Source organism: Rhodamnia argentea, chromosome 4, assembly GCF_020921035.1.
Source record: "Rhodamnia argentea isolate NSW1041297 chromosome 4, ASM2092103v1, whole genome shotgun sequence".
In the NCBI taxonomy this organism is placed as follows: domain Eukaryota; kingdom Viridiplantae; phylum Streptophyta; class Magnoliopsida; order Myrtales; family Myrtaceae; genus Rhodamnia; species Rhodamnia argentea.
Window position 1 is genome coordinate 30,046,219 of NC_063153.1, and position 15,238 is coordinate 30,061,456.

At 38.3% G+C, this 15,238-nt stretch overlaps 1 protein-coding gene across 6 annotated transcripts in view; it reads right to left on the reverse strand.

The window, feature by feature from the left end:
* Positions 1 to 2,065: 2,065 nt before the first annotated feature.
* Positions 2,066 to 15,238, reverse strand: part of LOC115748816 (protein FAR1-RELATED SEQUENCE 6-like) — a 28,519-nt gene continuing 15,346 nt past the window's right edge. The window contains exons 2-5 of one of the 6 annotated variants that reach the window (XR_007198083.1): positions 4,248 to 6,474; positions 3,057 to 3,518; positions 2,796 to 2,954; positions 2,066 to 2,392 (exon numbers count right to left, since the gene is read on the reverse strand). Coding sequence is in view for 1 of the 6 variants with exons in the window: in XM_030685458.1 (XP_030541318.1) it covers positions 4,400 to 6,474 (2,075 nt within the window). In the remaining 5 variants the exon portion in view is untranslated. Of the gene's footprint in view, positions 2,557 to 2,759; positions 2,955 to 3,056; positions 3,519 to 4,073; positions 6,475 to 9,560; positions 9,985 to 15,238 lie in introns of those variants that run through there. The other 5 variants (XR_007198084.1, XR_007198082.1, XR_007198085.1 and 2 more) reach the window with 5 other exon arrangements.

The following is a 15,238-nucleotide window of genomic DNA, read 5'->3' on the forward strand; positions in this document are numbered from 1 at the left end:
TTGGATGGACTATATTGTTCTGGCTGTGCTGTTCAGGCTTGACGTTCAGATGGCTGAGGTGGCCAGCTAACTTTCAGAGGCAATCTGAGCAGTGACAATTCATGCGTGTGGGGATGGACAATTACCTGACAGGTTTTGAGCAAATCTAATGAAGCCTAGTCCCTAGTACGAGCACAAGCATGTGATCGAATGACGTTGAGGCCTCCATGTGGGGGACTTGGTAGAGAAAGGAAAAAAAAAAAAAGGTCCAGTTCTGGTCATTGTAGCAGTTAATCTGTGGGTGCCTATACTTGTACTTCAAATTTTGGCCTGTCCCTTATCTATGTAATGATTTCCTTCCTGAGTAGCCGCGGCCGTCACGATGGAACCTCAACGATCTTTTCAGTTCAGAAATTGAAAATTTCAATAGCTCGTTCAAATTCCATCGACTGCACATGACCAAAGGCCTGCAATTTAACTGATTCGTGGATCAGTGAAGTCTTTTATGAGTATCGGACGGTCGAGACTACGCATCCGAGCCCTTGAGTTTTCGAAAAAAACCATGGGTGGCCGGTTTGATGATCTCACAGTGTGCATTGTGCAATGCCTTATTGGAATTAAGCTTGTTTGATAGTTGTAACTAGTTTGGGCTTAAAATACTCGAAATAATTGAATTAAGTCGAGAGTTCACTTGTAAAGGGTGAAGTAAAGGGGAGATATTACTCGATTTATTTAGCAGAGAAATATGTATAGATGGCATTAGATTTTAAGACTAGTACCAAACATTTCCTTTCAATTTCAGCACTTTATGCCGGCAATAATAATTAGGTACTTAATTTCGAGTTGTATTAAATAAGTCATAAGTTTTGAAAATGGGATGAAGGACCACGTGGAAACAGATCGATGGGGCCTTTTAATCGATTTCGCATGCTCAGAGAGATAGCAATGGAGAGGTGGGCCAATCGTGGACTGGACCTTCAAATGAGATTCGCTCCTATTGCTTGGACCACCCACATTGAGAATTGTCTCCCTGGTTCCCTTCGCTTCTGTTTTTCATCAGCAACCGAAGAAGAGGCGCTTTGTTTCGACGTAGGATAATGCGGGCTCCGCTTCCATTGACACCGTGATGAGCGGCGGCGGCGGCGACGGGCTCGCTCAAAATGAGCAGTAGGTATGACTCAAGTAGAGCATTCTGTCATAGCTACAGAACTGCCGTACAACGCACGGTAGGATTGCCGACGCTAGTTGCCGCGTCATCATATTTACTTGCAATTGTACAGTTTCTTCTTCGTTTTAGGTTCGTGTATCACGGGCGTTTAAAATCAGGCAGACTCTAGTGACAAGACGACTCGCGAAACAACAACCAGGGTCACCAATCATATAAAATGTGCGATTAGGTGGTAAACAGTATAAAATTCAAAGGCTATAGAATATGTTGTTGGAAATTCTTGCAAAGGGATCAGAAGGTGAGGACACCGAGTCTTGGCTTTGTACGCCTCCATCCGTATCTGATTTGTAACATATCTTTCCTTTTCGTGGTCATACCCGGAATCAAACCGCCGTTGATTTCTTTCGTTTGGAGATTGTTGCATGTGTTAATATATGGAGTCATTACTTTTGAAACAATACATTGAAGTGTTAAGATGTATTCAACTAGGGCTGACAATTTGTTCGTGTTATCATGTTTATGTCATTCAGTTTCATTACCAAATTTCCCAATGCGATTACGATCACAAAATAATTTTTCAGTTAGACTGAGGCGAAATGTGCCTGCTCGAACTCGTGTCTCGCGGCATCCCCCACGTCACTCGAAGGGCTCGCTTTTGTATTGTGACTGAACCGGGGAGCCATGGCACCATTGATGAGCCTGTTACTGGGGGGGCGTCCCTGCACCATCGGAACGGGCACAGTCGGATATGAGTGATGGTAACATGGGAACTCGCGATAGGACTACTTGAATGGCATGAATATGCCCAAGCCCTTCTTCATGATCGTGCGAGATTGTCTCCGTCTCTTTCTTCGAAAGCGGCTCAGAACAGCACTACACGAGGGTGTGGATTCATTGCTGCAAAGAGGAAGAACCAACTCAGGCGAAATCGGATTTTGAAATTTCTTGAGCACCAAAGGATAAGCAGGACAACCCAAATGGATACTAATGCATATGCGCATGACCATGTGATGGGAAAAGACCTAGCAGGCCAGCAATTCTGCTTCCATCCTCCTCTTCCCTCTCCTCCTTCAGTTTGTCCCCCTGTTTGGGTCAGTCTTCCAATCTGATCTTCGAGTTACTACCGAATCTTCTCTGACCAGGTTCACTGTTGCAAACCGCTTCATCTCTTTGTTGATTATTTTCGTCCCCGATTCAGCACTCTTCTTCCTTTCCGTGGGAGCATTCTTCTTACTTTACTATTTTCTGTTCCATTAAACATATTTTGGTCAGAAAGACGACAATTAGCATTTCACAAAGGGCAGGAAAAAATGAAATAAATCCAGTCCATCCATCTGCACCCTGGTCTTCTAAAAAATATATTCCCATACGTTTTTGTACATAAAAGCTCGGGAATAGATACTCCTTTCCTTCTTGAAGACAGACGTAGAGAGAGAATATCAAAACCAACTCTAAGATCTATTGAGTCTCAGTAAAGGGAAATCATGACAAGGCCGAACCTTTTACTCCCTTCCATATGAAATGCAAATTTTGAGAACGCACATGTAAAGCAAGCGAAAGAACTTGATTTAGAATTAATCAGTTAAGTGACAGATGCAGAAGTAACAGATACCTTCAGTTCGCCAAGTTCACAAGTTTTCAGTTGTACCTCAGCATCATGAAGACGTATCTTGAGAAGCTTTTTTTCTAAAAAGCGAGCAGTATACTTTCCTCATCTCTGTGAAGCCATTCAAGCTTATACTTCCAAAATTTGTTCAGATCTTCTTTCTTTTTTCGCACAAACCTATCCATCTCAGCCTTCATCTCACTGTGATAAACAAAAGGTGTCAAACTAAAACCCGCCATGAAGAATCAGCACCACGTTACAGCAATCATTTATCTAAGTCAAAAATGAACAAGGAACTAATACCTTAAGACGATTGTCAGTTGCCTAGATTCACTCAGTTTCTGGCATACGTAGCTTTTGTCTAACCATATTGGAGATCTTGATATTCCTTACTTCACGTAAACATACTTTTCTTCTTCACTTGCACAAAACTGGTGAAAAAGCGCAGCTCGATCGACCTTTGCAAGTTCATTGACCTCCCTCGGCATACTGAGAACTGGTTATGTAAACTCTTCCTCCTCAGGCACCAATAAAATAAAATATACTATATCCAATTCCACTTCATGACCACTAGTGAAGGGCTGGTAGCACCATCGATGAGTCTCTTCCGCATCCATCCATGGTAAGATTCATCAGCATACAGAACCTTCACAAATTCATTCATGTGGGGGCCTGTTTCAATGTCTCAGCGAGTACAAGAACTCAAGTCAAGTCATCTTGTTCAGTTCTCAACTGCTCCTTAGTCTCTCCTTCACCATCCACAATCTGCATAAATTCACAAGTAAATTTGCATATATTCAATCTATAAGCAAGTTGCCTTTCCAAGACAGTTGCTCCGAATTGAGAAAAAGGCTCCTTTCATTATGTTAAAAAGAAAATCACTTTAACAAGGTAAATACCAGATTCATGAAACACCCACTGACCTCACAAGAAAAACGATTTGCTTGAAACAAGCGAAAAAGTTGTAATCTTTTCATGTATTTATGTCTTCTTCAATGTCAAGAAGATGCACAAGACCAAAAAAGGAAATAACAGATGACGTCACTCCATTTCAACTTTCAAATGGAAACATCACAATGAAGTGATTGAAGGATCGAAAAATTGCTATGTTTGCATGTATTCATATCTTCTTCAATGTCAAGAAAATGTACAACTAAAAAAAAAACCAAATGACGTTCACTGCATTTCAATTTTCAAATGGAAACATCACAATGAAGTTATTGAAGGGTCCATGGTTACTGTGACTCCTCTGTAATCAAGAAATGAAACTACTTAACTGAGGGAAAAAAAATAAAATTAAATCACAACCTGGGCTTGCTAAAAAAGGCTTCGAACTGGTTCGATGTCGAGAAGAATAAAAAGCAACATCTTGTGCATTACAGGTCTAGTTTACAATAGGCCACTCAACTTAAGGCATTCAAATGCTATCCTGGAGAAATAATTGGCTAGTAATCACAAACCAAAATCAACAAATGCAGGAAAAGATTAACTTACCCTCTTGTCTAAGCTCCATGTTTCGTTTGTATGGGCATTGAACATGGAGGAGATGCAGGAAGTAGATTAAAACCCATACAAGGTCAGTAGGGTTACCACTTGTCTAATTTTTTCTCTTCTTCCATTTCTGACAACTACATTGAGGAGGAAACTCAAACATTTTCTGGTGCACTTAAGTTGTCCTCAACAAGATCAAGTTTATTCAACAACTCCTCCAATTCGTGCAAAGTAATCTTGTAGTGGTCTTTGGATCGAGCGCCTTCCTCCACAATTGGAATGGCACGTCTGTACAGATTGCTATGCCACCAAGCCGGGTTATGCACATCAAGATCATTGGAACCATGAGGTATCACAGGAGGTTGTCTCTTGCAATCCTTGCTCCAACGTGAAAGAATATACTGCCTCGGAATTTCCTCCACACCATTATAGTTGAGAACATTCAACGCATGGCGACAAAGATAACCTTTGTAATTGAACAAGCTGCATATGCATCGAATATTCACTTGAGACGTCTCATACAAGACCTCATAATTTCTAACCTCCTTTTCATTTCCATTTACCACTCGTTCTTTCACTAAGTATGTTATGATTGCACCATTGACCTTTATCTGCCTTGTGTTGAAGCAAGAGTACATTCCCTCGACCTCAGACTGGAATCTCTTGAAAATTTCTTTTGTGTACACCTTGGAGAGCTGCACCTCAAAGTTGCATCTTGTTTTCAGCTCACAGTTCAAATTTCTGGACTCTAGCTCTGCCATGGCTTCTTTCAAGCGCTTCCTATGCAAAACTAAATCATATTTATCAACAAATTCTTTGAAAGACATATGTTTTTGTACATAACCATCAAAAAAGGCACTCTTGCTTTCACTTGCTTGAATAAGAATCATCCCTGCGAAGAATGTATCCTTCAAGTATACAGGAACCCACATTTGCCTATCCTCATATAGAGAACAGAGCCATTTATTGTCCCCAAGTCCATGTCTATGGATCATCTCAGCCCAAGAAGTTTCGAATTCAGCTATTTTCAAAGAATTAAAGACTGATCTCTTCAGCTGTCTTTGAATCACTTCATACCCCTTCAATCCACCCAGTTTTTCATGGACTCTCTGCATAATATACCATGTGCAAAAGCAATGACGAGTTTTTGGGAATACCTCAGAAATTGCAGTTTGGAAGGCTTTGGACTGGTCTGTAAATATTACTTGTGGAGGGTGATTCAACATGCACTTCAACCACGCCTGAAATATCCAAACAAAATTCTCAACTGATTCATGTCCAACAAAGCCACAGCCCAGCAAAACCGCCTGTCCATGATGATTGATGCCAACGAAGGATATCAAGGGAATTTCAAATTTGTTAGCCAAGCACATGGAATCAACAGCAACCGTGTCTGAAAAGTAAGCATAGTCAGCCCTAGACCTGGCATCAGCCCAAAACACATTTCTCAGATGCCCACCATCATCAATATCCATCAAATAAAAGAAATTTGGGTTGGTCAACTTCATGCGACAAAAGTAGTTATATAATGCATGGGCATCTCCCTCTTTAAGCTCCAAATGTTTGGCGCGATCAATGGAATTGATTCCATCTCTCCTACTGATACTCAAGTAGCTATTACATCCAGAGTCGATAGCAGCTGGCTGATACAACTTTATGATATGCATGTGCGTCACAGGCTCTGATGGTCGTTGTGCATTTGCAGCAATAGTCATCTTTTTATGTGACTTGTAGAAGCGCTTGATTTCTGGACTAACCTTATGGTTGTGCTCAAGCTGAACTTCAATTACTCTCCACCTATCAGAATCCATAAGCCTAATCACTATCATTGCAGGACATCCAGTCCTTGTTTCAGGCCTAGGGTTGTTGGCTTCACTTTTTTTCTTGAAGCCTGCACTACTGCAGCTTAGTTTTGCTCTATAACGCTCTTTCCTCTTTGATCTACACCATGAATTGCTTACTCTGATTCCGAAACCCTGTTCCTTTCCATACATATTATAGAAATCATAAGCTTGATCAAAAGAATCAAACTCCAACCCCACAGTAGGTGGTGAGTGTCCTTTCCTTGGTTGTGCATCGCTAACTTCACCCCCGTTAACTATAGCATTTGCATCTTCCTCAAACTCATATTCATTGCCATCATCAAAGAGAGGCTCACTATTTAGATGAACTTCTTCCATCTTAAACGTATTGGAGGAACATTTGCATACAAGCTCAAAGGCAAGGTCACCTGCAGAGAAAACCTTGTTAACGTTCTGAAGGTCAATGAACTGGAGAAAAATTAGCCTGATTGATCATGGCAGACTAGATCCAGAAGAGTACATTATGATAACGTTAAAATATCAATGACTCAGTAAAATGGTGGCCACCAGTTCAAGTGGGAAATAAGTCGGTGGCTCACACCTCAATATTTAATCCAAGTTCAAGCTCACAAGTCTATTGCTCTCCATAATAACAGCGTCACCATCACTAGAAACTCCTATAAGCACTTTATTTAAGCTTATTTAGATGCTCAAATGATTTAATCTCAGATCACCCAAGACATTCGCACACTAGAATCACTGAATTTGCTTAAATCAAGCTTGGTTACATGCCCACCAATCAAGTCAAAGTGCATGCTTCCACTTATCGTAACTTAACTACACATATACGTTTTCAGTTTGCTAGTAAAATCATATATATCCCAGTCACTCATGCCACAACACCTATACGCTCTGTTCTTAGTTTAAATAGATACACATGTGCTTGACTTTGGTTGTATAAGCACATTTATAGTCCGGTCTTCCATGACTCTATACACACACTCTCCGTGTTAGGTTAAATGCATGTTCAAGCATTTCATTATTTTCCCCATAACACATGTATGCTTGAGTGAATAGCCATCATCAAGATATAATCATTGTGTTAATTGATTTTATTTCTAAGTTAGTAAATTATGAGTTTATATGTTGCAATCACCACTTATAATCAAATAAAAGAGAAAAAAGATTTCGCTTTAATTCTTCGGTGCAATCAATCAAAATTTATATTTCCTCATTTAGGAACCATTCAAACGGGTACTTTTCAATAAACCAAAAGGTAATAATCACGTAAAGTAGTCCATTTTGGAATAAAAAACCATTGAAACCAAAGATAAAAGTTAACAAAATATCTAAATAGAATAACACTTCAAGGTGCTTTGCACCTAAAAGAATCCCTGATTTTCTTTTCCCTGAACTTCTTAGAAGATAAGAACTGCCATTTACCTTCAACCTACTCTTCTTCTTAAGTATTGTCTTTGCAACAGTTTTGCAATTTTTTAGGTAAAAACAAGACGAATAATGTTAGACATACTAAAATCCGTCTCTTAAATAGGTTTACAAAGTTATGTTACAGATTCAATTTAGATGGTCAAACGGGTCTAACTTAATTAATTATTTAGGGAATGCACATCACTTAGCAAATAACTTCGGTATCGAAGCATTACTCAAAATAAAAAATCTGTCAAGTGCTAGTGTTTGGTGGCTTTCTTCAGACTCATAATTTCCATATATTTACATTTTTTACTTTTAATTCTACAGTTTTCCTTCAGGATGTGGGTGGGGCCGGTGGGCTAAGTCTCTAATTTTACATTTTCAAGTGAAAATAACGGCCCACTAGGAGTCCTGCTTAAAGAAAAAGAATGGGCTACAAGGGGGCAACATGACAAAGCTCAAGACATACATATAAATAAAACCATATATCATGGTAATTTTTGGAGAGCTCAGTGCAGGCAAGTGCTCCCACACACTAAAATCTGTCCTTGTCTCTTTCCCTCACTATCCATCAAAGTGGAATTATTCATATTTATGGCAACCAAAATCTTTTGATTGGAACCATTAACCTTTTGCTTATTAACTTTCGCTTTTCCATTTATGTGAGAAAGGGAAAGAGAAGCTTCTTTCTGAGATAAGTAATAAAACAATGAAATATATCATGATCAAGGAAAAAACAAAGGATCAATAAAGATACTGTGAGATTTCGCAATTCTCAACTGTTAAAGTTTCTAAAGATTTTCAGAAATCAATTAACAAATTGCATGCCTAACAAATACCCAATGAACATGGTCTCAAAAAAGCATTGTGGGTAATAAACGAGCATTACTCCATGCGTGCTCGAACCCTTGAATCTAGGAGTCCCCTAGGTTTTTAAGCAAACCAATGGTAATCTATACATAGGTAGCTTGTATGTGATTACCCTGTCGATACCTAGGATATGGGGTTCCAAACGACCAAGGTTTTGGCTAAGTAGATTGATGAGAGTCAGACGATTGACTTGAAATTGTTTGTTCTTCCATAGGCTTAAACCTTGGGTTGGAAAGACCTTAGGATTTCCACACTAACAATGTGATAGTCAGGTTATCTCTTTCTTTTTTCCTCCCAAGACGATTCTAAAATGCCAGGGTCAAAAATGCTAAATAGTGCTGAACTAGGACAGGTTCATAGTCATATGTCCAAACATATCAAAGCTTATAGCAAAGATGGGGGAAAATGTATCGAAGGAAAACGGTGAAGATCAAAGGATAGAAGAGTTCTTTTGCACTTTGAGGCCCCCAGAACAACCTAGGCTTAGGGAGATACGACAAAACGAATGGACCATGCTGTGGTTTCATCTCTCCATCTCCAAGACATAGTTCTTTGGGTCAACGAAGCGACAAAAGTAGTGAAACTCTCAGTTGAATCAAAGAAAAAGGGCAAGAAAAGATGCAGGGAAGCTCAAGGCACTGCAATGAAGCCAAACTCGCAGTACACTCCTTATGCCCGTATAACACGTAACTCTCTACATCCTTCTTATCACCGTGTCCCATGCCATTGACCCTCGAAACTCATAACAGGAAAATTCTTATCCTACTTTGTCTAATATCCTGGCATTCAATTGCAGCAGAAGAGCTTCACGTTTCACTTAATCCTACTTTTAGGCAGTTCATAGAAAATGCAGATACAGAACTGTCACAACTATGAAAGCTCAATATTCAGTATCTGAACCGATAATTGGCATCTATTTATAGTTATCTGGGTATGTCTCACTCATTCGTCAGCGGAAGTATGAAAATGTCTGAACTACAAATGTAATCAACTTCACTGCCCTCTGCCCTGTGATCTTCAAGTAGTATCAGACGATTTTCCACAGCCTCGTTCTCATAATCTAGAAACCAAACCATAATCCCTCTCAAAACGTCGCGAAAGCGAACTGAGCACTTTCACATCGATCTGATCATGTCTATCTCATTTATTCCAGGTAAGGCATGAAATCACATAACGCCCCAGCCTAAATCATCTTTGTATAAGAGTTACTTACGTGAAGAGAGATTGAGAGCGGTTGCAGCTTTCGCGCCCGAGCTACAGGTGGAATACCAACATCGGAGGTGGACAGGAGCTCCCGCCGGATGCCACGGCAATCGCCGTCAGCTCAATCGTCCTCCCCTCCAGTTCATCCCGCGACAGTCAATAGTAAGCAACGCATTCATCTTCGGCTGGCTCTCCGACGGCGTCGATTAGCTCTCGGGAGTTGGGGATTCAAAGGGTTTCGAGGGTTTCACGAACCCAGAAAGGGAGAGGTAGAGAGATGGACCGCTTCGCAGTGCTTAGAACCATGGTGATTTGGGATTGATTCGCAGGCAGGGCGGTGGCTTCCGGTCATCGACGCCGCCGTTCCCGCCCGACCCACTCAACTTTTCGCCGGCCGGTGTCGCGCTGGACGGGAAAAGAAACGAGTGAGAAAACGCAACAGAGCTGTTTCCGCTGAAATGCTGACGTGGCCATACATTTGTATGAAATCGCCAATAGCCCGTTGCCACCTCCGGTAGAAAAAAAAAAAAAGGCGGAACAACAAAAGTCAGAATTAAAGATTAAATGAATAAAATATAGAGGGGCTTGCTCTTTGGTCTTCTTTACTCGGCCTTCCTCTTGTAATTGAGGGGGGAGGCGAAACTGAAATCCATCGGTAGATGTAGACCCATTGAGGGGCTTGCGAGCGGCGACGTGATTTCGAAGCCTTCAACTTGATTTCGACGAGGTAGTCACCGGAGGATAGTCGAGATTGAGAGAGAGAGAGATCACCATTGGTCGGCGAGGGTCGCTAGCCCTTGGTTGAGGACTGGCGACTCTCGCCAACACTACCCCACCATCAATCCTTTCCGATGGTGGGGGCAGCGGCGCCCTCGCCACTAGTTCTTTTTTGTTCTTTGTTTTTTTAATTATTATTATTTTAGCTTATTTTTTAAGTCAATTTAAATAAAAATTATATCAAAAATCAAATTTGGATCAAAACGATGTCGTTTTAGCGACATCATCACCACATAAGAAAGTGAAAATGTTTTGAAAAGCCACGTCCATATTTTTCGTTAGCCATTTTGGATGGAGTTATTGGAAGGATTTGATTGCACCAATATGATAAGTTTTAAGACTCGATTGTACTTATTGTAAATTTTTAGGACTCAATTGCATTTTCGTGGCAAGTTTTAGGATTTCTAGTGAACATATCCCATAAGAAAAAAAAAGGTTGAGCCTATAATAATGGAACATATATTTGAAATAAGTCTATACAGAAAGTAGAAGCTAAAATTATATATAACACGGAATGCTCTGTATTTTAAATAAATTGAGATCTGATCTTGTTTTATTTTAAATATTTAATTTTAGTTTTGAGATTAAAATATTGGTGCGATATTAAAGTAACGGGAGTTATTTGTTCCATTTAGTCTCTAAATAAAATATATCTAATAAATTGCGTTGGATATAGCTATAATTTTATTAAAATCCATACACTTCTCAAATGTATTGAATTTATTTGATCACAGTAATTGTTATTGCGCAAAATCAAATAACTTCAAAAAAATTGGTTATGCTTTAATCAACAAAAACATATTTACGAATAACGTGTATCTTAAAACGGAAGTCATTAGATTATTTTTATAAGCTTTACTTTAAATTATTAAAAAATATAGTTTTCGTAGTTCACTTTGATAAACATATTTTATAAACTTTATAACTAATTTGCTTCAAATATATTAAAATGAAGTGAAAATTAGTCATTCGGCAAAATAATAAGCACAACACACACACACACACACACACACACACACACACACACACACACACACACACATATTTGTGTGTATAATGGCACAACATTGTAAATTAAATGAATTTCCTTTAATTATCTAATTTATTGTTTCAGAATAAACTATATCATTTAAGAACATCTCGAAATATCCTTTCTGTATATTTACATTTTAAAGTTAAATATTTGAATTGTTGAAGTCATATAAAAGAACAAAAGAAGCAAAGCTCATGAACTTTGTCCTTATCCATGTTATTAAAATACTAAGCCAAGTGAATTTCTACATTACAATAAGTTTTATTTTGACATATAAATTATAGGTTTAATTACACGAAAAATCTCAAACTGGTATATTTGCGATAAATTTACTTTAAACTAATTTTTTACAACAAAAATTCTCACATTTCGATACACTTGTGATAAATTTACCACAAACTAATTTTTTTACCACAAAAAATTTCAAACTAGTACACATATGATAAATTTATCCTCCGTCAGTTTTCGTTAAATTTGGTTAATACCATGAAAAATCTAAAAGCGGTATGCTCTTGACAAATAGAGGGTAAAAACCCTAAGCTGGTACACTTGTCAACCGTCATGTGTTATCCAACTCAATAATTTGGTGGTAAAATTTAACGGAAACTAAGGAAGGGTGAATTTATCACCTGTGTAAGAGTTTGAGTTTTTTTTATAGTAAAATAACTAGTTTGGGGTAAATTTATAAAAGATGTATCAATTCGAGATTCTTTGTTGTATTAACCTAAACTGTAACACTTGTTCACCCCAGATAGTTACAAGAGGCCCATACGAACTTCTAACAACACAATTTCCTTAAATTCTTTCGCGGCATGATCGATCATATTGAGAGCTTTGCTTCATCTGGAAAACGTGACGCAGAAGGGCGAGCTTACACCGATCTTCCTTCACTCTTGCCATCAGAGAGTAGTCTGTGTCATTTCCACTTTACTTCCATGACACAGACGATGAACCGGAGAAGAGATTGACGATGATGAAGGGTGTTTGATAACGTCAGTCGGCATGCCAAAGTATCGCACCTGCCCGATTAGAAGATATTCCTTCAGATGTAAGTGAAGTTTGGTGAGGCGCAATCCGAAGCTCGACTCGGAGAGTTCATGACGCTCCCTCTGCAGAACAAGTTGCTGCATTTTGGTCCCAGGTAATGGCTCTAACGTGCCACACAAACGTGACGCAGTTGTTCCTGTGCATTCCATGCACCGCCGTTCGCGTTGGCCGTTACTACGGTTGCTTCCATTAATGTCATCTTTATTTCCTCGTGTTGAGGTTGGTTGGCATCAAAAGAGCGGTGAACAGCAACGATTCTTCATCCGACAAGATCATTTCAACTAACATGAACTCAGACCGACCAATGCCCAATTTCGTTTTAGAAAACTTGGCTCTTTTTTATAGGCTGAGTTTTTAACAGTTTGCCATAAACTTATATACAAGGAAAAATGATATAAATGGTTCATGAATTTTGATCTGATGTACAATGTTATCTCTGAATTTTTAATTTAGTTAATGTGATTCATGAACTATCAATAAACATTTCATGTAGTTCTTTCATTTTCTCAAACCACAAATTAGCCATTATTTGATAATTTAACATTTCCATGTTTTTATCCATCTATCTAGAAAAAGAAAAAACTTAGGGAGGTAATATGTCCCGACATGAATAATTATATCTTGATTTGAGATGAATAACTGACTTGGATTATCTGCATGTAACATTTTTTTTGTATAGCGTTCAAAAAACAAATTTGAAGTCATATAAGTATGTTCTGTTAACTTGAGTTAACGGAAGGATGATATCGAGTATTTTCATATAGTTTAGAGATTAAATTGAGTAAATTGAAATTTCAGTGACGACATTGCATATTAAACTGAAGTTCATGAATCATTTATGTCATTTTTCATGTATATATATTATTTTTATATACGTGTGTATATATGTGTATATACCATTCAAGCGTTGTTGTTCAACGTCTTGTCATTTGTTTAGACACCATCACTATGCACATCTTATGTTTGAAGCTATCTTGTCATTATGCTCGAAAGATTCTATCGTCAAAAATGGATATCTTGATATTAACCACAATGGTGACTTTCACAACCCAGGTTAATCTCTTGTCAATGAATTTAGAGGTGGCAAATGGGTAAGATGGATTGGGTTTGTGTGGGTCATAAATAGGTCCAGCCCTAGATTACCCATTTAGCTCATACTGGTTAGGGGTGAGCATGGTCCGGATGGGCGGTTTCCACCATGAAATCGGGAACCGCCCAGTAAGGACTGGTTTTGAAATATTAGAATCGGGAATAGCTACTTGTTTCCATGGATCCACCCGATTCCCTGGTGAATTCATGGAACCAGTCCCAAATCCCTACAAAGTTGCATTCATCAATAATATTATGGTAAACCTAGTTTTTATGTGGGTACTTCTTTGCAAAGGAAAATTGAAGGAAACGAATTCCAATTCTAAAACGACGAACGTGCGGAAAAACATACGAAACATGCCCAACGGAATCACAAACTTGTATCACCGATCGGGATACGATCTCATAAGGGAACGTATCCGCTGTCCACAGATTAAATGCTTTTGAAATGCGGCCTTGCAAGAAATCGTTGTTCGTTCAAGTGTAGGAGAGTCTCACGAGAGTTAATGTTCTTGAGAACGTTTTGGGAGAGAATAAACTGTCATAGTGGAACTAACGTATGTTCCTTTTCTCTTTCATCTTTTATTCAAATGAAAGATAACTGCTCCTTTTGGTAACCTTCGATAATCATTGTAGGTTATTAGCTCATCATGGGCGTACATCACATTATCATGGGATCATGGGAACCAAGGGTGATAGGTTAATTAATTCAAGTCAGTTAATTCCAACATCTCTCACTTGCACATTATGGGCTATACACAATGCCCTCTTCTCTACAAGGTTCATATCAGCAAATAATCTATGCAATCAACATACACAGGGAGCTCGTTGCTATGCATCTATTAGGAATATATAGCACCTCAAAATTGGACATAATCAAAAATAGATTTTCGTATACTTTACCCTAGGTCAATTAGTCACATATATATTTTTATCGATCTCTTTTAAGTATGATACTTTGTTTTCACAATTATGAATATACAAAATAATCAAAATTGACCGGTCGGTGAATACAAAACTATAATGTGACGCAAAGTCTAAATCGATCTTCTTTCTTCCCTTAAACCTCTCAATTTTAGTTCAGCTCACTTTTTTTTAGAAATGTCCCATTATATCGAATCAATTTCATAACAATTGGCATCATCATAAGATAGCAAATACCGAATAGAAATCTTGAAAATAAGTAATGTTGTGAGTACACCAAATGAGGAACACTTATCCTCAAGAGTTTCACATTGCTTAAAAGATGAAATTAAAATTTGTGCCATTTTTTATTGGTCGTCTCATGCATACATAGTATAAAATACGTACTATGGTATTTCCTCCCCCATAGAATGTATGTTTTTCCACTTAATACCATACGGATGATAATTCGGACATATGCAATGTCTAACTTGAGTTTACAAATCTACTCTGTTAAAAAAATTCATCAGAATTCTCATTTGGCATTAAACATAGGTAAAGCAAAATATGTGGGTTATTTCACTTTCGGATATAATAAACATTAAGTCCTCATCTTAACATTCTGTTAAGGCGACATTTGTATTTTAAGCTTGAGCTCTTAATTATCATCTAGATAATAAGCTGAAAATTATCTCATCTCTATTCATCACACTATAAATATGGGCAATTAATCGTGTGAGTGGGCTAATATCTCATTTATCCGACATACCTTTTCAATATAATGCACTAAGCATTAACATCTATAAATGTTATAAAAACTCATATGCATTACTAATGAC